At 40.6% G+C, this 24,236-nt stretch overlaps 1 protein-coding gene across 5 annotated transcripts in view; it reads right to left on the reverse strand.

The window, feature by feature from the left end:
* LOC115114489 (dipeptidyl aminopeptidase-like protein 6) overlaps positions 1–24,236 on the reverse strand; it is a 182,433-nt gene that overhangs the window by 31,143 nt on the left and 127,054 nt on the right. For all 5 annotated transcript variants that reach the window (XM_065013449.1, XM_029642760.2, XM_065013450.1 and 2 more), the window contains exons 2-7: positions 14,920–15,034; positions 12,960–13,058; positions 5,910–6,004; positions 5,720–5,794; positions 5,557–5,609; positions 1,853–1,934 (exon numbers count right to left, since the gene is read on the reverse strand). In XM_065013449.1, coding sequence (XP_064869521.1) covers positions 1,853–1,934; positions 5,557–5,609; positions 5,720–5,794; positions 5,910–6,004; positions 12,960–13,058; positions 14,920–15,034 — 519 coding nt within the window. The remainder of the gene's footprint in view (positions 1–1,852; positions 1,935–5,556; positions 5,610–5,719; positions 5,795–5,909; positions 6,005–12,959; positions 13,059–14,919; positions 15,035–24,236) is intronic.

The following is a 24,236-nucleotide window of genomic DNA, read 5'->3' on the forward strand; positions in this document are numbered from 1 at the left end:
CATCGTACCATTACATTTCAGAGATTTTGCTTTTGCTTCTTGCCAGGCTTTCAAATGCGTTCTTTTCAGCTTGACACTATGGCTGCCTTATAATTACTACAGTAGATAAAACATAATTACTACCTTATAATAATAAAACTGTATAACCCTTAATGAATTACTAGATAAAGAAAAAAGACTGACACTCCTTCTGGGCAATTTTCATCACAGTGTGACATTCACTCAGTACTAAAAACACCCATCCATCCTTCAGCCTGGAGACATTTCCACTCACACAAATAGACACGTCAACCCAATCTGGACTGAGTGACAAAACATGCCTTAAAGCATTGAATACAGCAGATATAAAAGGAAGCAGATTTCATTAGAGGTCATATTCCACTCCATCTACAAATAGAGTAGTAAGCAAAACACCCCTCTGCTTCAGACAGGGGTGGGGAGGTTGTGAGGAGTGGGGAGGTTGGCATTACTGTGTTAAGCTGCTGATGCTATGTTGGACTGCTGGTGTATCACCACTGTGCCCATGGTACCATAGTGAGTAGTAGGGATTAAGAAGACTACTGCTGGGGCTGGGGGACTACTGCTGTCAATCCACTCTCCTCTCCTGTCCTTCAACTTCACCCTGTGTCAGTGGGAGAGGGTTATATCTGAGCTGTGTCCGTCAGACAAACTCTCAAACATTGATTTACTCTCTTAATTTTCTATACCCTTTGTACATGAGGCTTGTGTGTGTGTGTGTGTGTGTGTGTGTGTGTGTGTGTGTGTGTGTGTGTGTGTGTGTGAGGGTGTGTGTGTGTGTGTGTGTGTGTGTGTGTGTGTGTGTGTGTGTGTGTGTGTGTGTGTGTGTGTGTGTGTGTGTGTGTGTGTGTGTGTGCGTGTGTGTGTGTGTGTGTGTGTGTGTGTGTGTGTGTGATGTGGAACCAGAAGCATCCTGCTGTGATCATTAAGCCATGGGCAATTACTCTACATGACAGAAGAATCAGCACCACTGGATCCAAACACACGTTTCATATGCAATGTCATATAATGGACAATCTGACAATTGTGACAGGTTTACATATGCAAAATCATTACGTCCAGAAATGGGAGACGAATAACTATCTGGTATTATCAGGTGAGAGTAAACACATCGGCTCAGACAGTTCACCCATACAGCTCTAGCTCTTCATTAACCAAACACGCAGATAAACATCAAAACAAAAATAAACCAATCAGGTACTATATTACCATATGCAAATTTAGCCGCTTTCTCACTTGGCAGACGACGAAATCTCATATTGTAGCAGCTTCAAATATTAATATTTTCTCCCTCTAAATGTGTCTGTAGCCTAATGTAGACAAATGATATGATAAGAGCAATTACAAAACCTACAGATTTGCAATAAAAGGTAAGTCAGTGGAGAAACACAAGGGAATACAGCCCATTACTGTTGTTCTGTAATTAGTCATGTCTAAAGTGCTGTGTGTTATGAGGTGAATGAGGAAGTGTGTATTAATGAGGGAAAACAACAAAGATATTGTAGCTGTGAGAGACACTGCTCTTTTTAGAAGACCTCTCTCCTTTCCCACAAAAACAACAATGTTGTTGTTTTAACCATAGTAACAGCATTTTGACATCACATCCAAAGTGGTGCTGTGGAGAAAGGGAAAGCATAGAGGGGCTTATCACGGTGTCTGTCAACTCTCTCCCTTTGTCATACCTTCAAAATGCTGGATCAACATTTGTTTCAAGTTCAAGGCTGGAACATATTGGTAATTGAGGTGTGTGTGTGTGTGTGAGCGCGTTTGTGTGCATGTGTGTTTTTTTTCAGTGAGACAGTGAGGGTGTAGACATGTGTGTGGGGTCTCTTACCAGCTGTTGGCCCTTAGGTCCCCATCCAGCATACTGCAGCGGGGCGTTCCGTACCTCAGGAGGATTCAGACTCCATGTCTCCCTGTGGAGATAAAACACACACTCTGTCATGGTGTCTGTGTGTGTATGTGTTTCAGAGTGTGTGCCTCAGACTGTGCACAAAAATACATGGAATCTTCCAGTGAGCTATCTAGGTTGCTTCTGTAATGGTCAAATCAATCATCCAAAGCTAAATTTAGCACTAGAAAAGTTTCCTTAACTTTAATACTAAGTATAAATATGGAACAAAAAGCAGGCCAGACAGAGTGTGTGACAACAATTAAGTTCAAGTTAAGCTTTTTTTAAATCTAATATTAGGATGATAACATCCAAAAAGCATTCGGAGAACATTTTTGATCTAATATATTTATTTAACAAAAATGTTTTAGATGAAATATCATTGGAAGGTTCTAACATTCACTAAAATGTTATGTACAACATCTGTAACAACCACCACAGAAACTTTCCCCAAAAGTTTGTTTGAAAAAATTGACTGATGTTCTATAAAAGGTTCCCAGAATGTTTCATTACGGTGTGGGAAACAGTCTGGTGGGAACATCACAAAAGATATGTTCCCAAAACATAAAAACTGTCCAGTCACCTGATGTTGCAAGAACGTTCCCAGAACACACTTTGTCTGTTCTTAACAAGGTTCCCAGAATGTTTCATTAGGTTGTGTTAACATTGTTAGGACATGACAAGATATACAGTTGACGTCGGAAGTTTACATACACCTTAGCCAAATACATACAAACTCAGATTTCACAACAGTCAATTTAGTGTATGTAAACTTCTGACCCACTGGAATTGTGATACAGTGAGTTATAAGTTAAATATTCTGTCTTTAAACAATTGTTGGAAAAATGACTAGTATCATGCACAAAATAGATGTCCTAACAAACTTGCCAAAACAATAGTTTGTTAACAAGAAATGTGTGGGGTGGTTGAAAAACGAGTTTTAGTGACTCCAACCTAGGTGTATGTAGACTTCTGACTTCAACTGTAACTAACCCAGGGAAATATTGGTAACCGGGTTGTTCACCATCACTTTACTCATCCTCTTTATATACAGTACCAGTCAAAAGCTTGGACACACCTACTCATTCAAGGTTTTTCTTTATTTTTACTATTTCCTACATTGTAGAATAATAGTGAAGACATCAAAACTATGAAATATCACATGGAATCATGTAGTAACCAACAAAGTGTTTAAAAAATATCTACATTTATTTTATATTTGAGATTCTTCAAAATAGCCACCCTTTGCCTTGCAGGTTTTCACTCTTGGAATTATCTCAACCAGCTTCATGAGGTACTCACCTGGAATGCATTTCAATTAACAGGTGTACCTTGTTAAAAGTTGATTTGTGGAATTTCTATCCTTCTTAATGCGTCTGAGCCAATCAGTTATGTTGTGACAAGGTAAGATGGGTATACAAAAGATAGCCCCCAGCTCAAATAAGCATAGAGAAATGACAGCCCATCATTAGTTGAATACATGAAGGTCAGTCAATCCGGAACATTTCTAGAACTTTTAACGTTTCTTCAAGTGCAGTTGCAAAAACTATCAAGCACTATGATGAAGCTGGCTCTCACGAGGACCGCCACAGGAAAGGAAGACCCAGAGTTACCACTGCTGCAGAGGATAAGTTCATTAGAGTTAACTGCACCTCAGATTGCAGCCCAAATAAATGCTTCACAGAGTTCAAGTTTTTCATAGAGTTCAACATCAGCTGTTCAGAGGAGACTGCGTGAATCAGGCCTTCGTTGTCAAATTGCTGCAAAGAAACCACTACTAAAGGACACCAATAAGAAGAAGAGACATTAGACCGGTGGAAATCTGTCCTTTGGACTAATGAGTCCAAATTTGAGATTTTTGGTTCCAACCGTCAGCTCTTTGTGAGATGCAGAGTAGGTGATCGGATGATCTCTGCATGTGTGGTTCCCACCATTAAGCATAGAGGAGGAGGTGTGATGGTGTGCTTTGGTGGTGACACTGTCTGTGATTAAACTAGACTTAACCAGCATGGCTACCACAGCATTCTGCAGCGATTCGCCATCCCATCTGGTTTGCACTTTGTGGGACTAGCATTTGTTTTTCAACAGGACAATGACCCAACACACCTCCAGGCTGTATAAGAACTATTTGACCAAGAAAGAGAGTGATGGAGTGCTGCATCAGATGACCTGTCTTCCACAATCACCAAACCTCAACCCAATTGAGATGGTTTGGGATGAGTTGGACTGCAGAGTGAAGGAAAAGCAGCTAACAAGTGCTCAGCATATGTGGGAACTCCTTCCACTGTTGGAAAAGCATTTCCAGTGAAGCTGGTTGAGAGAATGCCCAAGTGTGTGCATAGCTGTCATCAAAGCAAATGGTGTCTAATTTGAAGAATCAAAAATATAAAATATATTTAGATTTCTGTAACACTTGTTTACTACAAGATTCCATGTGTTATTTCATAGTTTTGATGTCTTAACTATTATTCTACAATGTAGAAAATAGTAAAAAGAAAGAAAGACTAAGTAGCTGTGTCCAAACTTTTGACTGGAACTGTACATTTCATACTTTTCCTCCTCCGTACTGGTCCCCCGTGGGAATCGAACCCACAACCCTGGAGTTGCAAGAGCTACAAACTGAGCCACACAGGACTGATTATGTGCTGATTATTACAATGTCTCTATTAGGTTGCAAAAAAACATTTGCCTAATGTTCTTTAAAAGTTCCTAAAACAATTATTTAGGTTGTTGGAACTTTGTGGGGATATGACAGGAGATGGTTCCCAGAACACTAAAACTGTCCAGTTGTGCTGACATTCAGATAATGTCTGTATCAGGGTGCATAAAACAATCCTATGATAGTGCAAGAATGTTGACAGAACAGCCTTTGAGTTCTTTAAAGGCTCCCAGAACATTTCATTAGGTGTGAACAGTTACATCACAAGATAGGTTCCATGTTGGCTGGATGTCCTTTCAGTGGTGAACCATCCTTGATACACACTGGAAACTGTTGAGCAAGAAAAATCCAGTAGCGTTTTGGGCCATATTTTGTCTGTAGGCAACATTTATATATGAGGCCCCAGGTGAGTGTTTTTGGTACCCTAAAATAAACATTGGTTGAATCATCCGCGCAACTGGACAGTTTTTGTCTTTTGGGAACAGATTAAATATGTTTTAGGAATGTTCTTGCACCATCTGGCAGATGTTTTATGCAAACACTCTATAATCATCACCACGACTGGGCAGTTTTTGTGTTAAGAGAACATTTGCCGTGACCTAACAAATGTTCTGGGAACCCAATTTTGGTTTGCTGGGAAGAGACCATTACATTGGCTGATATTAGGGATGGGGTTTTAACTTCATCCACCAGATGTGACCACCGACACTAAGCACTTATGTAGCAGAAGGTCAAGCTGTCCCCGAAAACATTCAACAGTTTCCTGTTTCATCTAATACTTAGACAAAAATAAGATGAGAGAGTAAGAGAGTGAAAGAAAGAAAGAAAGAAAGAAAGAAAGAAAGAAAGAAAGAAAGAAAGAAAGAAAGAAAGAAAGAAAGAAAGAAAGAAAGAAAGAAAGAAAGAAAGAAAGAAAGAAAGAAAGAAAGAAAGAAAGAAAGAAAGAAAGAAAGAAAGAAAGAAGAGAAACAGAGACAGACTGACTTACGGGGTGGTGAGACTACAGATGATGTAGAAGGCCATGTAGGAGTGCTGGTAGACCTGCAGAGACAAACACAACTTCAGCATCAAGCATTCAACCTCGCATGGCAGAAACAACCCATAAACTCTGCATCTGAGACAAAATAAGAAGTGTGGTCCTTTCTACTTACTGGAGCCACGTTGTAGGCCAACAACACATGTTCCAGGTCTGGAGATATGTGGTACTTGGTGGCTTTGAACATTTCCTGGATAACAAAAAAGCATGTTTGAGTCATATTTATTACAAAATGTCATCATACATTTTTCAATACCTTATCACCTACTTATACATGTTCGGGAATAAAACGAGTTAATACTCACAAACTTCCTGTTCTCCACCAAAATGACCCTCTCCTGTGTTTCGATGTTGAGTTTGACAACGTCCCCTTCTCGTGTTCGATACAGCAGTACATTGTCTGGAAACAATAAACAGCACAGAAGAGAGAGCATTACATTGTCTGGAAACAATAAACAGCACAGAAGAGAGAGCATTACATTGTCTGGAAACAATAAACAGCACAGAAGAGAGAGCATTACATTGTCTGGAAACAATAAACAGCATAGAAGAGAGCATTACATTGTCTGGAAACAATAAACAGCATAGAAGAGAGCATTACATTGTCTGGAAACAATAAACAGCATAGAAGAGAGAGCATTACATTGTCTGGAAACAATAAACAGCACAGAAGAGAGAGCATTACATTGTCTGGAAACAATAAACAGCATAGAAGAGAGAGCATTACATTGTCTGGAAACAATAAACAGCATAGAAGAGAGAGCATTACATTGTCTGGAAACAATAAACAGCATAGAAGAGAGAGCATTACATTGTCTGGAAACAATAAACAGCATAGAAGAGAGAGCATTACATTGTCTGGAAACAATAAACAGCATAGAAGAGAGAGCATTACATTGTCTGGAAACAATAAACAGCATAGAAGAGAGAGCATTACATTGTCTGGAAACAATAAACAGCATAGAAGAGAGAGCATTACATTGTCTGGAAACAATAAACAGCATAGAAAAAGAGCATTACATTGTGGAATACGCATCCAGCTGTTTCAAACAGTACTTATAATGGGGCAATGAGGGGCCAGCCTTCCACACCAGACTGAGAGCAGATATCTTTTAGGGGGGCACCAAGGTACAACTGGAGCAGGCCCTGCTGGTATCCTGTTACCTCTGCAGCATATACAGGAGCTGTAAGGTGTGGATACATACAGTGTGATCCCACTGGGCACAGACGTCAATTTAACATCTATTCCAGGTTGGTTTAACGTATTTTCATTAATATGAAGTGGAAACAATGTTGATTCAACCAGTGTCTGCCGAGTGGGATGGTCCAAGTGGTAGACCATTTTCACATTATTGTGCCGACCCAAAACATATTAAGCTGGCTCAGGTATTTGGTTCCTATGGTGGATGCATAAAAAGGCAAGGACAGTACAGCTTGGCTTGGTTCTACTCAGCTCTGCTCCACTCAGCTCTGCTCAGTAGTGTGATACTGGTAGTGTTGTCCTCTAGACCAGAGCCGATTCCTCAGTCTCACTGTGTCCTGTTCGGATAAACCCCTCTACCAAGAGAAGTGCAGAGAAAAGGTCCTTGCTGCTCTCTCCAATGTTTCAACCATTCAAATTAAGGTTGATTGAATAGCCATCTCATCTCCCTTACTTACTATTTGCCACAGCAATAGCAGTAAAGTGTTGATGCTACTGATACTGGAAGGACTTCATATTGCTAGACATAATGAAGATTTATTTGGATTTTGTGGTAGTGTGTTTTTCTACGTAATTAACTTCAAGTTTGTTTGCTTTTGTACTCTGTTTTGAAAACCTTTTCCTGCTCTAGTCCAAATATTTGCTCAGTCATGACAGTTCTGCTCACAAAACTATCAAAATGGATGAATTAGGAATAATGGAAAGTGTATGAGTATCCTCGGTGGCAGGTAGGCTAGTGGTTAGAGCATTGGGACAGTAACTGAAAGGTTGCTAGATCGAATCCCTGAGCTGACAAGGTAAAAAAATCTGTCGTTCTGCCCCTGAACAAGGCAGTTAACCCACTGTTCCCCGGTAGGCTGTCATTGTAAATAAAAATGTGTTCTTAACAGACTTGCCTAGTTTTTAAAAAAATAATGTGAGTCCAAACTGCCGAAGGCCTGACATCTTTAACAAAAGCCATTCATTGAATTGCTTTAATCAATGAAAACGAATGAGAGCAGAGTACAGTACACAGTGTCCCTATAAGACCACAGACAGAGTGAAGGCAAAGTGACTCAGTCTCCTTCCTGTTTCTGTGTCTTAAAGGCAGGGCTCGAAATTAACAATGTCCCGTTGTCCTGATGACAAAATATTCCCGGAGAGTCTTCAAAACAGACTCTGGGACAATAGATCCAATGTTCATACAACCACTGTACATCAAAAACATTTAAAAAGCAATGAGGCTGATGTAACAGATCAGAATGTTTAGCTTAAAATGATAAACTATTATTTCTTCACATTATAAGCGCAGCAATGTGCACACAGCAGTAAGCTATGCGCGAATATTTTTTTTAAATGTAGCAGGAACACAATGTTCTAAAAAGTGCATCACACATGCGAGCGGTTTCACGTGACAGATGAAAATATCCATGCGAAAGGTTGAAAGAGGGGAGATCTAAAGATGCAACAACTAGCATGGGTTGCTAATATGTCTAAGCTTGTGTCTGGCTGCTGGACAATAAAAGAAAGCTGGTTTCAATGGCATAAGGAAGTGTTTATCAAATAATTCCCTAAAAAAGTCTATGGTCTGATAATGGCTAGGCTACTTGAATCAAGGAAAGACATGCCCCATGACATGGCATAAAACCTACAGGTTTTAAATGCTGACTGCCTCCACTAAGATTGCAAGCTGGGTGATACTTGGTGCAAAACAGATACGGGTCTTTCTCTCCGCTCTTGTAATTGATGAATGAAACATTCCTCAAGTAGGCCTACTCCAACAGAATCAAGCCTTTAGACGTTAATATTAATTATCCTACATTATATTTGTCAAACATGACTGGAGATTGTCCTATATTCATGTAAATAAAACGTCTCCTTAAAGTTTGACTACATTTTCTGGCGCCTCCCTCATGTCAAAATTGATGTGGACACATCACCTAAGCTACACTGAGATGTATGCAAATTTTATATGTACAGGTAACTGCAAACATAATGGACAATTCAACATAAAGGATCTTAATAGTATCAAGGCACAAGGCGAGACCCAGATGCAGACACAGGAGGCAGATGGTCGCAGTCATTATGTTTATTAATCCAAAGGAGTAGGCAAGAGTAAGGTCGTGGACAGGCAAAAAGGTCAAGATTAGATCAGAGTCCAGGAAGTACAGAGTGGCAGACAGGCTTGTGGTCAAGGCAGGCAGAATGGTCAGGCAGGCGGGTACAAAGTCCAGAAACAGGCAAGAATCAAAACCAGGGCGACTAGAAAAAGGAGAAATGCAAAAAGCAAAAGAACGGGGAAACCGCTGGTTGACTTGGAAACATACAAGACGAACTGGCACAGAGAGACAGGAAACACAGGGATAAATACACTGGGGAAAATCAGCGATGGAGACAATCACAAGGACAGGTGAAACAGATCAGGGCGTGACAAATAGGGCATTGGGCCACCAAGAGATGCCAGAAGAGAACTTGGCATAGATTCTACAAGTGTCTGGAACTCCATTCTACTGGACACAACACCATTCTTCCACGAGAAATTCCATAATAGTTTTTTTGTTGATGGTGATGGAAAACGCAGACTCTGGCGCCGCTCCAGAATCTCCCATAACTGTTCAATTGGGTTGAGATCTGGTGACTGAGAGACAGACACACGCTTTAAACTCCCTATGCTCCTTTGAAACCCCTTTTTTGAGATCTCTTCTTCTAGCCATGGTAGCAAAAATAATGGGCAACTGGGGATTTTTATACATGACTTTAAGCATGATGGGATGTTAAATTGCTTAATTAACTCAGGAAACACACCTGTGTGGAAGCACCTGCTTTCAATATACTTTGTATACCTCAAGTGTTTCTATTATTTTGTCAGTTACCTGTACATTCATGTAAAATACATGTGAATATTATTCCAACGTTGGCCATTTTAGAGGCAAATTATTTCATGTGAATTTCTGGCTCAGTTGACAGACCCATTTATCCATTTCAGTAGTGGACCTACTTTTATTAGCATTTTAAATCACTGTGAATGACCTACAGTTGAAGTCGGAAGTTTATATACCTTAACCAAATACATTTAAACTCAGTTTTTCACAATTCCTGACATTTAATCCGAATAAAATTCTCTGTTTTAAGTCAATTAGGATCACCACTTTATTTTAAGAATGTGAAATGTCAGAATAATAGTTGAGGGTGATTGATTTCAGCTTTTATTTCTTTCATCACTTTCCCAGTAGTTTACATTAACTCAATTAGTATTTGGTAGCATTGCCTAAAATTGTTTAAATTGGGTCAAATTTTCGGGTAGCCTTCCACAAGCTTCCCACAATAAGTTGGGTGAATGGCCCATTGCTCCTGACAGAGCTGGTGTAACTGAGTCAGGTTTGTACGTCTCCTTGCTCGCACAGGCTTTTTCAGTTCTACCCACACATTTTCTATAGGATTACGGTCAGGGTTTTGTGATGGCCACTCCAATACCTGGACTTTGTTGTCCTTAAGCCATTTTGCCACAACTTTGGAAGTGTGCTTGGGGTCATTGTCCATTTGGAAGACCCATTTGCGACCAAGCTTCAACCTCCTGACTGATGTCTTGAGATGCTGCTTCAATATATCCACGTAATTTTACGTCCTCATGATGCCATCTACTTTGTGAAGTGCACCAGTCTCTCCTGAAGCAAAGCACCCCCACAACATGATGCTGCCACCCCTGTGCTTCACGTTTGGGATGGTGTTCTTTGGCTTGCAAGCCTCCCCCTTTTTCCTCCAAACATAATGATGGTCATTATGGCCAAACAGTTCTATTTTTGTTTCATCAGACCAGAGGACATTTCTCCAAAAAGTACGATCTTTGTCCCCATGTGCAGTAGCAAACCGTAGTCTGGCATTTTTATGGCGTTTTTGGAGAAGTGGCTTCCTCCTTGCTCTGCGGCCCTACAGGTTATGTCGATATAGAACTCGATTTACTATGGATATAGATACTTTTGTACCCGTTTCCTCCAGCATCTTCACAAGGTCCTTTGCTGTTGTTCTGCGATTGATTAGCACTTCTCACACCAAAGAACGCGTCTCCTAAGCAGAATGACGGCTGCGTGGTCCCATGTTATTTATACATGCGTACTATTGTTTGTACAGATCAACGTGGTACCTTCAGGAGTTTGGAAATTGTTCCCAAGGATGAACCAGTCTTGTGGAGGTCTACAATTGTTTTTCTGAGCTGATTTCCTTTGATTTTCCCATGATGTCAAGCAAAGAGGCAGTGAGTTTGAAGGTAGGCCTTGAAATACATCCACAGGTACACCTCCAATTGCCTCAAATTATGTCAATTAGCCTATCAGAAACGTATAAAGCCATGACATAATTTTCTGGAATTTTCCAAGCTGTTTAAAGGCACAGTCCAATTTAGTGTATTTAAACTTCTGACTCACTGGAATTGTGATACAGTGAATTATAAGTGAAATAATCTGTCTGTAAACAATTGTTGGAAAAATGTATTGTGTCATGCACAAAGTAGATGTCCTAACCAACTTCCCAAAACTATAGTTTGTTAATAAGAAATGTGTGTAGCGGTAGAAAAACAAGTTTTAATGACTCCAACCTAAGTGTATGTAAACTTCTGACTTCAACTGTAGGTCCTACAGTAAACCTATGTTGGCATATCAAAACATATAAAAAATAAACAAAGTATTTTAGCATTTAGGATGGTTCATCTTCAGTTTGGAACGGTTGAAATTGCACTTCGGGACAATTCTGGGACGGCGATTAAAAAAGTTGAGCCCTGCTCAAAGGAGAGGTTCAAAGAAACCGGTGACAAGCGGTGGTCAAAGAGCAACGCTGAATCAATTATGCATCACTCGTAATGAAACCAACGCACCACATATTGACGAGGACTACTGAAGTACAAGGTTGCACGATCCTACGCATTATCACTGCTCATCAGAACCAAATGTTGAGCTGATTGCATTAACTTAACTTTGACACGGAGGAATGTCAGACAATGAATCACTAAGATTTTATCGGAGAAGAATGATAGAGAACATTCCAATGTGTCGTTAGAAAAATACACACTTTGAAGTTTGTGTGTGTGTGTGTGAATTTCTGCTGGTGAGGTTAATTATCATGGTCCATTTGATGAGGGAAAAGCCCTTTAGCCTGCTGTTGAACTTCTCTGCAGACACCATTTCCCTGCATTGTCTTTTGACTGTCTTTTACACAAAACACTGGACATCAGCATGTTGCCAACGTCATGGCAGGACCGACTGGGCCAAAATATTCTGCCAAGATTTGAATTTTCAATTCAGTTTAAATTCTCTTCCGAGATATCCAGACGGAGTGAGTAATTATATTATATTGTGAAAAGGTTACTTCCTGGAGAAGAAGATAAGCTATGTTACTGCTGCATACAGTGGATAAAGTTGTATTTAAATCAGTATGTAAAAGTATGTGGAAATAAAATAAATTCTGGCACTACTTTTGTGCTTAATGGAGAGTCAATGAAAAAACAAAGTAGTTTGAGTCTCTAACACGAGCAGTAGCTTGATCCAACATTCATGTGTTCTGCAGCTTGCTTTCCACATTACGTTGTCAAGGTTAAAAAAGGTCATATCAGACCAGCCTTATATCTGTTTAATGTGGGCCTGTCCTGTACATGCTCTGCATACATTATAGCTACAATACTGTATGGTGCATAACAGCATAAACGGGCACATTTCAAGGTTTCACTGGATTACATGGCTCTGTCTCTCTGTATAACACTTACTTAGTTCTGTGGGCTGTCTGTCTCTGTTGTAAGGGAATAACCATGAGACTATAACCATGTAATCCTTGAGGGCTTGATAATAAGCATTCACAGTAAACACATTGGCTGAGTGATCCATTATGCCTTTAAATCAGGATTTGGGTTTCTATGATTCTGTTTAAATTCAATAGGCAATTGAAGTGCTAGTTAGGTTTCAATATGTTTTATGTGTTTGATAGTAATGGCTGTCTAATGGGAAAAGTAATACGGCTTGGAATGCTCACGGAGATAGAGTCATTGCCTTAGCGACCGCCGTCTACAATATGTAAATGTGGTGCTCTAATAATGTCAACTGACACGTAACAGTTCCTGGTTGGTGGGTGCTGTGTTAGCTTCAGTTTCTATTGGCAGATGAAAGGGCAGGGCGTAACTATAACAACTCACCACTGAGCCATGTAGCGGCGGGGTCGTGCACCTGAAGATCTCCTCCGAAGACGTCCTCAATGGTGACTTTCTTCTTGAGGGCAAGGCTATCATCTGCAACTGCCAGTGGAATAGATCAACAAAACAAAAGTGGAAGAAGTCATAGAATTAATCAGGTACAATAATATGATACTGTTATGTTTCAATTCTCTTTCACATAAAAAAAGGGACCTGGCCACCTTTGTTACCTGGTGACTGTCACTTTTCCTGCAAAAAGTTGCAGGGGGTCATAAAAATAGGGTAGGAGACATCTGTCAGAGTCGGACTATTATGCGCTGTTTGTGTCTCTGGATATAGTAGGACTGTAATTCCCATATCACAGGCACAGCGATTCATGAAATGTTACAAAGAAGAAAGAGACACTCCATTGATCCGCCAGCATCAACTCACCACAGCATGGCCAGTTTTCCAGGCAGCCGTAACTCCCTCTAGCTGCACAGGGTAAACAGCTGAGACCGGTCAAGGTAGACAGCAGCGCTAGAGGGTTGCGTTTCATAGAGACTGTGTGTGTGTGTGTGTGTGTGTGTGTGTGTGTGTGTGTGTGTGTGTGTGTGTGTGTGTGTGTGTGTGTGTGTGTGTATGCCCCTTCAACCCCATATGGGAGCTTTACATATTTATCTTCTACATTCACCTGTCAGTTTATTCAGGAAAAGACATTAGAGTACCATCAGTAAGAGATTCTAGAAGGGATGTATGTAGAGTACCATCAGTAAGAGATTCTAGAAGGGATGTATGTAGAGTACCATCAGTAAGAGATTCTAGAAGGGATGTATGTAGAGTACCATCAGTAAGAGATTCTAGAAGGGATGTATGTAGAGTACCATCAGTAAGAGATTCTAGAAGGGATGTATGTAGAGTACCATCAGTAAGAGATTCTAGAAGGGATGTATGTGATGTATGTATGGGGTGGCAGGGTAGCCTAGTGGTTAGAGCATTGGACTAGTAACTGGAAGGTTGCAAGTTCAAACCCCCGAGCTGACAAGGTACAAATCTGTTGTTCTGCCCCTGAACAGGCAGTTAACCCACTGTTTCTAGGCCGTCATTGAAAATAAGAATTTGTTCTTAACTGACTTGCCTAGTTAAATAAAGGTAAAATAAAAATACAATTGGTCTACAATACAAAAAACTGACTTGCCTAGTTAAATAAAGGTAAAATAAAATAGTGCCAGTAAGTAGCTTTTGCAGAGAACTAAAAAATAACACATTTAAAAATGTAACTACATATATACAGTACCTTTGCAAGTCTCTGAATTTGCAAATTATCTTCATCTGTTGGTAAAAGACCATTGAGAGGGATTCCCAACATGAGGCAAACAGCACCTCTGATGCACTGGCAATTGTAAAAATGACTAGAGCTATTACTGCATAATAATCTTCATTAAACAAGACTGAATGACATTTTACATTAAAGCCCCATTACCTAGTGAGAGGATGACCTCACTTCGTCCTTCTGAAAAACCAATATGCAATCTCCAAGCTGACACATCTCAACATCTCTACTCCTGTCTGTCTTTGAATGAATGGGTTTAGGAAATTAAATTACCTACTGGGCTGTCTGCTAGCAAGGCCAATTGCAATCTCTAACTAGAAGTTTTCTTTTGGTGGCCTGACTCAGGTACTTATGTACTGTAGGATCTTAATTTGACCAGTTTCTCACATCAGGACAATAATCCAGCAGCAACAGGAAATGTGAATTATTATGTGGATTATAATGAATGGAAATATTTGTAGGGATTGATACATCTTTAGTTAGGGCAAATCAAGTCAGACATTTTAAAGTGGAAATTACAAACTTCAGAAGCCTTTTTTTAACCTTGTCTACACCACAAATGAGTATTTTCTGCTATGCAGTGTAATAGGTGTTAATAAGTGTAATGTAATAAGTGTAATGTAGTGTGATGCAGCATTGTGTGTTACATACTTGGGGTGAGCAGGATGACAGAGGTGACGATCAGAGACAAGATGATGCAGATGACCAGCAGGGCAATGACTATCCCCTTCCAGTTCCTCTGTGGAGGGGCACTGCCCACCAGGTCCTGCAACACAAACACACACAAAAGTTAATAGAGGTCAATGGGGGATAATGAAGGGGAGGCGATGAGTACGGTTACATACACACAATAATGTGATTATTGTGGATAATCAGATTAATATAGTTCTATTAAAACGTTGACAGGCTTTGCAAGAAGAACGATTTCCCTAATAATCCCATTTACATGGACACATCTGAAATCAGGCTACCTGATGGCACTAAATACAGACCCATTTACATGGACACATCTGAAATCAGGCTACCTGATGGCACTAAATACAGACCCGTTTACATGGATACACATCTGAAATCAGGCTACCTGATGGCACCAAATACAGACCCGTTTACATGGACAAATCTGAAATCAGGCTACCTGATGGCACTAAATACAGACCCATTTACATGGACACATCTGAAATCAGGCTACCTGATGGCACTAAATACAGACCCGTTTACATGGATACACATCTGAAATCAGGCTACCTGATGGCACTAAATACAGACCCGTTTACATGGATACACATCTGAAATCAGGCTACCTGATGGCACCAAATACAGACCCGTTTACATGGATACACATCTGAAATCAGGCTACCTGATGGCACTAAATACAGACCCGTTTACATGGATACACATCTGAAATCAGGCTACCTGATGGCACTAAATACAGACCCGTTTACATGGATACACATCTGAAATCAGGCTACCTGATGGCACTAAATACAGACCCGTTTACATGGATACACATCTGAAATCAGGCTACCTGATGGCACCAAATACAGACCCGTTTACATGGATACACATCTGAAATCAGGCTACCTGATGGCACTAAATACAGACCCGTTTACATGGATAAACATCTGAAATCAGGCTACCTGATGGCACCAAATACAGACCCGTTTACATGGATACACATCTGAAATCAGGCTACCTGATGGCACTAAATACAGACCCGTTTACATGGATACACATCTGAAATCAGGCTACCTGATGGCACCACATACAGACCCGTTTACATGGATACACATCTGAAATCAGGCTACCTGATGGCACCAAATACAGACCCGTTTACATGGATACACATCTGAAATCAGGCTACCTGATGGCACCAAATACAGACCCGTTTACATGGATACACATCTGAAATCAGGCTACCTGATGGCACTAAATACAGACCCGTTTACATGGATACACATCTGAAATCAGACTACCTGATGGCACCAAATACAGACCCGTTTACATGGATACACATCTGAAATCAGGCTACCTGATGGCACCAAATACAGACCCGTTTACATGGATACACATCTGCAATCAGGCTACCTGATGGCACCACATACAGACCCGTTTACATGGATACACATCTGAAATCAGGCTACCTGATGGCACCAAATACAGACCCGTTTACATGGATACACATCTGAAATCAGGCTACCTGATGGCACCAAATACAGACCCGTTTACATGGATACACATCTGAAATCAGGCTACCTGATGGCACTAAATACAGACCCGTTTACATGGATACACATCTGAAATCAGGCTACCTGATGGCACTAAATACAGAACATTGCCAATCAAAAGAAATGTTCTACCACAGCGAACATATTATTTTTGGGAAGCATATTTGATTTATAATTTGTATAAAGTTTGTATGTGAAAACTACTTCTAAGACGCATCCATTCAGTCGTTCCAAACTCACTTCACTCACGGTAAAGAGGGAGGCTCGCTCGGCTGGTGCTTGCACATGCGCAGATCATGTACGATTAAGGTGTTTACATGTCCTAATAATTCTAAACATTGCTCAGAAAACAAGTCGTTTTAATCTGCGTATGTTTACTTCGATGTTGACCTTTACACCGATTAAGGTAAGCAGAGTAAGGTGTTTACATGACTATTGCATAATCTGCCTACTGCCATAATTAGTTTGTCATATTATTACTGTGCGTGTAAATGTACTCACTGACTGCGTTTGTGCTACTACTGCAACACTCCTGTGATAGGCTCCCAGCCACACAGCTGTTGAAAGAACCTAGAGGGAATCTAAGTGACAGAATAAGCTCTGATGGGGGAATTGACAGGAAAAACCAAATACGCTGAAGACAGTTCCTTATGTTAAAATGTGCTGCGTTGGGAGATCCAGAACACCTGAGCATATCCCCAGAGTCTTTCACACCTTTACACCGTTCCCTTCTCTTCCCACTCTTTCTGTAGGACAGATCACCATCCTGCAGCTTCTACAGTCATTCTACCTCCTCTAGTATTGTATTACAGTACCCCATGGTACTAGTGCTCAGGATGAGTCTCTTTGCAGCCTATTTGCCTGGGTTGAGTGGCGTATGTACTATGTGCTCTTGCTCCATGCAGAACGAGAGAGAGAAATGATAAGCCTCTCCTGTCCTTTCCTCAGAGACAAACAAATGGTAGACGGTCTATCAACCCTAATACTATACACACATACAATCAATTGCACATGACATACAAAACCTAACTATATCCCTATGGAGGTGCAGTGGCTGTATTGATTACCCGATAAGAATGACAATCGAATGTAAACTGAGGCAGATAATTCACTGCACACCATCTCAGTTCAGAGTGTAGAGGGATGAGTGTCCTATAGGTGAATCAGGGTTAAGACTTTGCTCTATCTGTTGGTATCCCAGGCTGATTCTAGCCTGGTTCCAGTCTAGACTACTTCCAGAGGCATGACAACCGAGTTGGCTAAAGCACTTAGAGGTCTGGAAGTAGGCTAAACTGATTAATGCAAAGATCTCTGTGTGGTGTCTCCTCATTAGGGTCTATGTCCCTCTCCCCTCCACTGAGCTCTGAGCAGTGGCTGGAGCACAGCATGTCACTGTGGGCACATAGAGATCAGGCTTAATTGGCAACAAGGCAATCAACAGCTCTGGATTAATATGGATCAGTGTTGCTCTGCATCTTTCTGTTGAGGCCGTGGTGCGTGGTGGTGGTGAGTGGTACGTGGTGCATGGTGGTGGTGGTGCGTGGTGACTCATGCGTGTGTGTGTGTCAACACCAGCAGGTGCATATATTATTGCAACAGAGGCATCTCCCTCATATTAAAATGATAGTGAGATAAGGGTCTGAGATAGAGGAAATGAATATTCCTGTGTTATCACCTCCTAATGGTAAAAACCCCAACACTGTGGGTTCATCGGGAAATCACTGTCTGCTGCCCTCTGACCTCCACAAGGAATAAACCATTTTAGTCTATTGAAAGACCAAATTTCAGAGAAAACAAGCACTCATTAAGATCAGCTGAAGCGAATTAGTGTGCGTGGCCAACTCACCTGAACACACTTAACAAGATAGAGGATCGAGAGAGTTTTGTTGATGCTGAGAACGGAATGTATATGTTTGTAAATAACAATCTTAGAACCTTCTCTGAATGTTAAAGTTTTAATGGAAATTTTTCTTCATGTTCTGAGAACGGAATGTATGTTTTCTTTCTTCTTTATTACTTTCCCCTAAACATTCTACCCGAATTGGAGTAAACTAATGGACAACAATACTTAGACTTCTACTTCCAGCTTATACACATACTATATACATTTTACACAAGTTATATTTTTTTAGGTCCACCATTCAGCTGCCCATCCATCTCTGAAAACCATCCAGTTTGTATTTCTACTTGCCATATATTTTTCAAATGTGCTGAACCTTTCTTTTCTGATAGTTTCTACAGATTATAAATTAAAGATTACAATTTTTACTAAGAGCATAATTATATTATTGATCGATTAACTAGTTTTGGGTAAATGTGATTTTTTTTATCCATTCTCAAACCTGTGACCAAAAACAAGCTACATATGGCAGTACCAAAACAAGTGATCTAATGACTCGGTCTCTTTGCAGCAAAATTTGTAGAGATGGGGTGTTTGTATCCCCCTTATACAGTGGGGCAAAAAAGTATTTAGTCAGTCACCAATTGTGCACGTTCTCCCACTTAAAAAGATGAGAGAGGCCTGTAATTTTCATCATGGGTACACTTTAACTATGACAGACAAAATGAGAGAAAAAAAATCCAGAAAATCACATTGTAGGATTTTTTATGAATTTATTTGCAAATTATGGTGGAAAATAAGTATTTGGTCAATAACAAAAGTTTCTCAATACTTTGTTATATACCCTTTGTTGGCAATGACAGAGGTCAAACGTTTTCTGTAAGTCTTCACGAGGTTTTCACACACTGTTGCTGGTATTTTGGCCCATTCCTCCATGCAGATCTCCTCTAGCGCAGTGATGTTTTGGGGCTGATGCTGGGCGGTGTTTTTGGGATCATTGTCATGCTGAAAGACCCAGCCACGTTTCATCTTCAATGCCCTTGCTGATGGAAGGAGGTTTTCACTCAAAATCTCACAATACATGGCCCCATTCATTCTTTCCTTTACACGGATCAGTCGTCCTGGTCCCTTTGCAGAAAAACAGCCCCAAAGCATGATGTTTCCACCCCCATGCTTCACAGTAGGTATGGTGTTCTTTGGATGCAACTCAGCATTCTTTGTCCTCCAAACACGACGAGTTGAGTTTTTACCAAAAAGTTCTATTTTGGTTTCATCTGACCATATGACATTCTCCCAATCTTCTTCTGGATCATACAAATGCTCTCTAGCAAACTTCAGACGGGCCTGGACATGTACTGGCTTAAGCAGGGGGACACGTCTGGCACTGCAGGATTTGAGTCCCTGGCGGCGTAGTGTGTTACTGATGGTAGGCGTTTGTTACTTTGGTCCCAGCTCTCTGCAGGTCATTCACTAGGTCCCCCCGTGTAGTTCTGGGATTTTTGCTCACCGTTCTTGTGATCATTTTGACCCCACGGGGTGAGATCTTGCGTGGAGTCCCAGATCGAGGGAGATTATCAGTGGTCTTGTATGTCTTCCATTTCCTAATAACTGCTCCCACAGTTGATTTCTTCAATCTCTCAATCTTCTGGTGCCCTTTGACAGCTCTTTGGTCTTGGCCATAGTGGAGTTTGGAGTGTGACTGTTTAAGGTTGTGGACAGGTGTATTTTATACTGATAACAAGTTCAAACAGGTGCCATTAATACAGGTAACGAGTGGAGGACAGAGGAGCCTCTTAAAGATGAAGTTACAGGTCTGTGAGAGCCAGAAATCTTGCTTTGTAGGTGACCAAATACTTATTTTCCACCATAATTTGCAAATAAATTCATTAAAAATCGTACAATGTGATTTTCTGGATTTTTTTTCTCATTTTGTCTGTCATAGTTGAAGTGTACCTATGATGAAAATTACAGGCCTCTCATCTTTTTAAGTGGGAGAACTTGCACAATTGGTGTCTGACTAAATAATTTTTTGCCCCACTGTACATAAAATTCTATGGGTAGCAAGAATTTTGTATAATAATTGAAATTGTTAAAACTAAGTTTTGAATCAAGCATTGTTTATGAACTGATACACAAAACAATGTGCCATGGAATCGGCACATCGAAAATCTCATCCAAGTATTTTGTAACCTGTATGGCGCAGCTGTACATTTTTGGGTCCTGAAATGGAACTGGTATACTTCATTTAAATGTATCCTATTTTTTTTTTACCAAGTTTGGTCTTTAATGCAGGGCCGACAGACAAGCTCCTTACCTTCTCCCCCTTCCACTTGCCTCCTCCATTTTTGCGTTAATGCTGCAATTACATGGTTGTAATTTTGGCTAGAGCAAACATATTTCCATACATATTTGTTAGCTGCATGTGTGACATAACTCCACCACTCCGTTTTATGATATCATAAAAAAATTGTCAGAGTGTCGTCCGGGTTAGGGGAGGGTTTGGCCGGGGGGGCACTCTAGCGACTCTTTGTGGCAGGCTGGGTGCCTCCAGGCTGACTTCGGTCGTCAGTTGAGCAGTGTTTCCTCCGACACATTGGAGCAGCTGGCTTCCGGGTTAAGCGGGCGGGTGTTAAGAAGCAGCACAGTTGCAGTCACCAACCCTCTGGATAACATAAACAGCCTAACCAGCTCTGCTAGGGCAAGTAAAATGGTCAGAGTGAGCTGTTTTCTCATTTGTGTCTGGAATTAGCTAGCTATCATTAGCCAGTTAGCTTGGGTGCTTGACTGCTGTTAGGTCAGCTAGCTAACATTACGTTTGTGATCTGTGTAGTAATGTAATTTGTATCTCAGAGCCATTTGCTTTGCTAGTTATAGCCTAATGTTAGCTAGCTAACATTGAAGCTGGTTGGTTAGCTACCTGCAGATTCATGCAGGGTAGTAACGTTATGAGTTGGGATCATGGTTCATTGTTTAGCTAGATAGCTAGCATAGCACCATAGCACCATCCAATTTGTAAGTCGCTCTGGATAAGAGCGTCTGCTAAATGACTTAAATGTAATGTAAAATGTATTATCGGTATATTCAACAGCGTTTAAAAAATATATTACCTTCAAAAGTGTTCTTGTGATCAAGCCATCAATGTTTTGTGATTATTGGTGTCGTAAATATTTTAGCTAACGGGTTAGCAATTAGCATGTTTGACATTTCAGTGGAAATACTACTACTATCAGCTTTTTGATAAGCGTTTTAGCAAAAACAATATGTCCCATATTATCGGCATACGTTCCCCAGTTATTGGCCATCTTACTATTTTGTTCAATTACAAGATATATCAGTTTAATTTTGTTTAAAAAAGAGACACCAACCTCGTATCCGAAGTGTTTACTAGATAGTTGATTAGTTGGCTAGCCTTCCGGTAAAAACAAAAATTACTTGCCTGTCAACTTTTATTGTGTAGTTGGTGCACCCTCCTGTAGTCTCTTAAAAATGGTTCTTCACCAACATCATCTTCAGTTTTGTAATCAAATAATGTCTCATTATTAACGTTTCGACAACATCCGGTGAAATTGCAGAGCGCGAAATTCAAAAACAATTATTAGAAATATTTAACTTTCATACAATTACAAGTGCAATACACCAAAATACAGCTTAACTTCTTGTTAATCTAGCCACCGTGTCAGATTTCAAAAAGGCTTCACGGCGACAGCAAACCATGTATTATCTGAGGACAGCACCCCATCAAACACATGACAATCATAATTCAACCCACCAGGCGCGGCACAAAACTCAGAAATAACAATATAATTCATGCCTTACCTTTGAAGATCTTCTTCTGTTGGCACTCCAATATGTCCCATAAACATCATAAATGGTCGTTTTGTTCGATATATTCTGTCGTTACATCTCCAAAATGTCAATTTATTTGGCGCGTTTGATTCAGAAAAACACTGGTTCCAACTCGCGCAACATGACTACAAAATATCTAATAAGTTACCTGTAATCTTGGTCCAAACATTTCAACAACTTTCCTAATACAACTTTAGGTATTTTTTTAAGTAAATAATCGATCAAATTTAAGACGGGATAAACTGCGTTCAATAGCAGATAAAAACAAAGTGGAGCGATCTTTCAGGTCGCACGCCCCAACCACAACAGTACACTTGGCTATCCACCCAGATAGGAAATGGCTACATCTTCATTTCTGAAAGGAAAAACATCAACCAATTTGTTAAGACTGTTGCCATCCAGTGGAAGCGATAGGAACTGCAAGCAAGTGCCTTATAAATCTAGATCCACATAGAAAACCCATTGAAAACACTGTCACCTTAACAACAACAACAAATCCTGGATGGTTTGTCCTCTGGGTTTCGCCTGCCAAATAAATTCTGTTATACTCACAGACATAATTTTAACAGTTTTAGAAACTTGAGTGTTTTCTATACAAATCGACCAATTATATGCATATCCTAGCTTCCTAGCTTCATATCCTAGCTTCTATCCTAGTTTACTTTGGGCACACATTTCATCCGGACATGAAAATACTGCCCCCTATCCTGAAGAGGTTTTAAGAGGGATAGGCTCTTTAAAGAAGAGCTCTCCAATAGGTGTACCAAAACATTGAAAGGCCATTTTCTCAAAAGTGAGGTTACAAGTTTGTCAACTTTCAAAGCAGAATTACTTTCCCATTGTTCCTCAACTGTAGTGTATGATTTACCATTTTATAGTTTTGAGCCTCTACTTTAATCCAAAGAACACAATTTCAAATTTTGCTACATATGACTGAATCGAGCGGGTCGGTCACATGTAAGGTCCCACAGCTGACAGTGCATGTCAGATCAAAAACCAAGCCATGATGTCGAAGGAATTGTCCGTAGAGCTCTGAGACAGGATTGTGTCGAGGCACAGATCTGGAGAAGGGTAACAAAGAATGTCTGCAGCATTGAAGGTCCCCAAGAACACAGTGGCCTCCATCATTCTTAAATGGAAGAAGTTTGGAACCACCAAGACTCTTCCTAGAGCTGGCCACCCAGCCAAACTGAGCAATCGGGGGAGAAGGGCCTTGGTCAGGGATATGACCAAGAACACGATGGTCATTCTGACAGAGCTCGCAAGTTCCTCTGTGTAGATGGGAGAACCTTCCAGAAGGACAACCATCTCTAAAGCTCTCCACCAATCAGGGCATTATGGTAGAGTGACAGAAGCTACTCTTCAGTAAAAGGCACTTAGCTGCCCGCTTGGAGTTTGCCAAAAGGCACCTAAAGGACACTCAGACCATGAGAAACAAGATGATCTGGTCTGATGAAACCAAGATTGAACTCTTTGGACTGAATGCCAAGTGTTACGTCTGGAGGAAACCAGGCACCGCTCATCACCTGGCCAATACCATCCCTACAGTGAAGCATGGTGGTGACAGCATCATGCTGTGGGGATGTTTTTCAGCGGCAAGGACTGGGAAACTAGATCGAGGGAAATATGAACAGAGCAAAGTACAGAGACATCCTTGATGAAAACCAGCTCCTGAGTGCTCAGGACCTCAGGGCGAAGGTTCGCCTTCCAACAGGACAACAACCCTAAGCACACAGCCAAGACAGCGCAGGAGTGGCTTTGGGACAAGTCCTGGAGAGACCTGGAAATAGCTATGCAGCGATGCTCCCCATCCAATCTGACAGAGCTTGAGAGGATCTGCAGAGAAGAATGGGAGAAACTCGCCAAATATACTGTAGGTGTGCCAAGCTTCAATAAAGTACTGAGTAAAGGGTCTGAATACTTATGTAAAAGTGATATTTCAATTTGAAATGTTTTATACATTTGCAAAAATGTCTAAAAACCTGTTTTTTCTTTGTCATTATTGGGTATTGTGTGTAGATGGGGGGGGGGGCGATTCAGTCTATTTTAGAATAAGG

The sequence above is a fragment of the Oncorhynchus nerka genome, linkage group LG9b (genome assembly GCF_034236695.1).
Source record: "Oncorhynchus nerka isolate Pitt River linkage group LG9b, Oner_Uvic_2.0, whole genome shotgun sequence".
In the NCBI taxonomy this organism is placed as follows: domain Eukaryota; kingdom Metazoa; phylum Chordata; class Actinopteri; order Salmoniformes; family Salmonidae; genus Oncorhynchus; species Oncorhynchus nerka.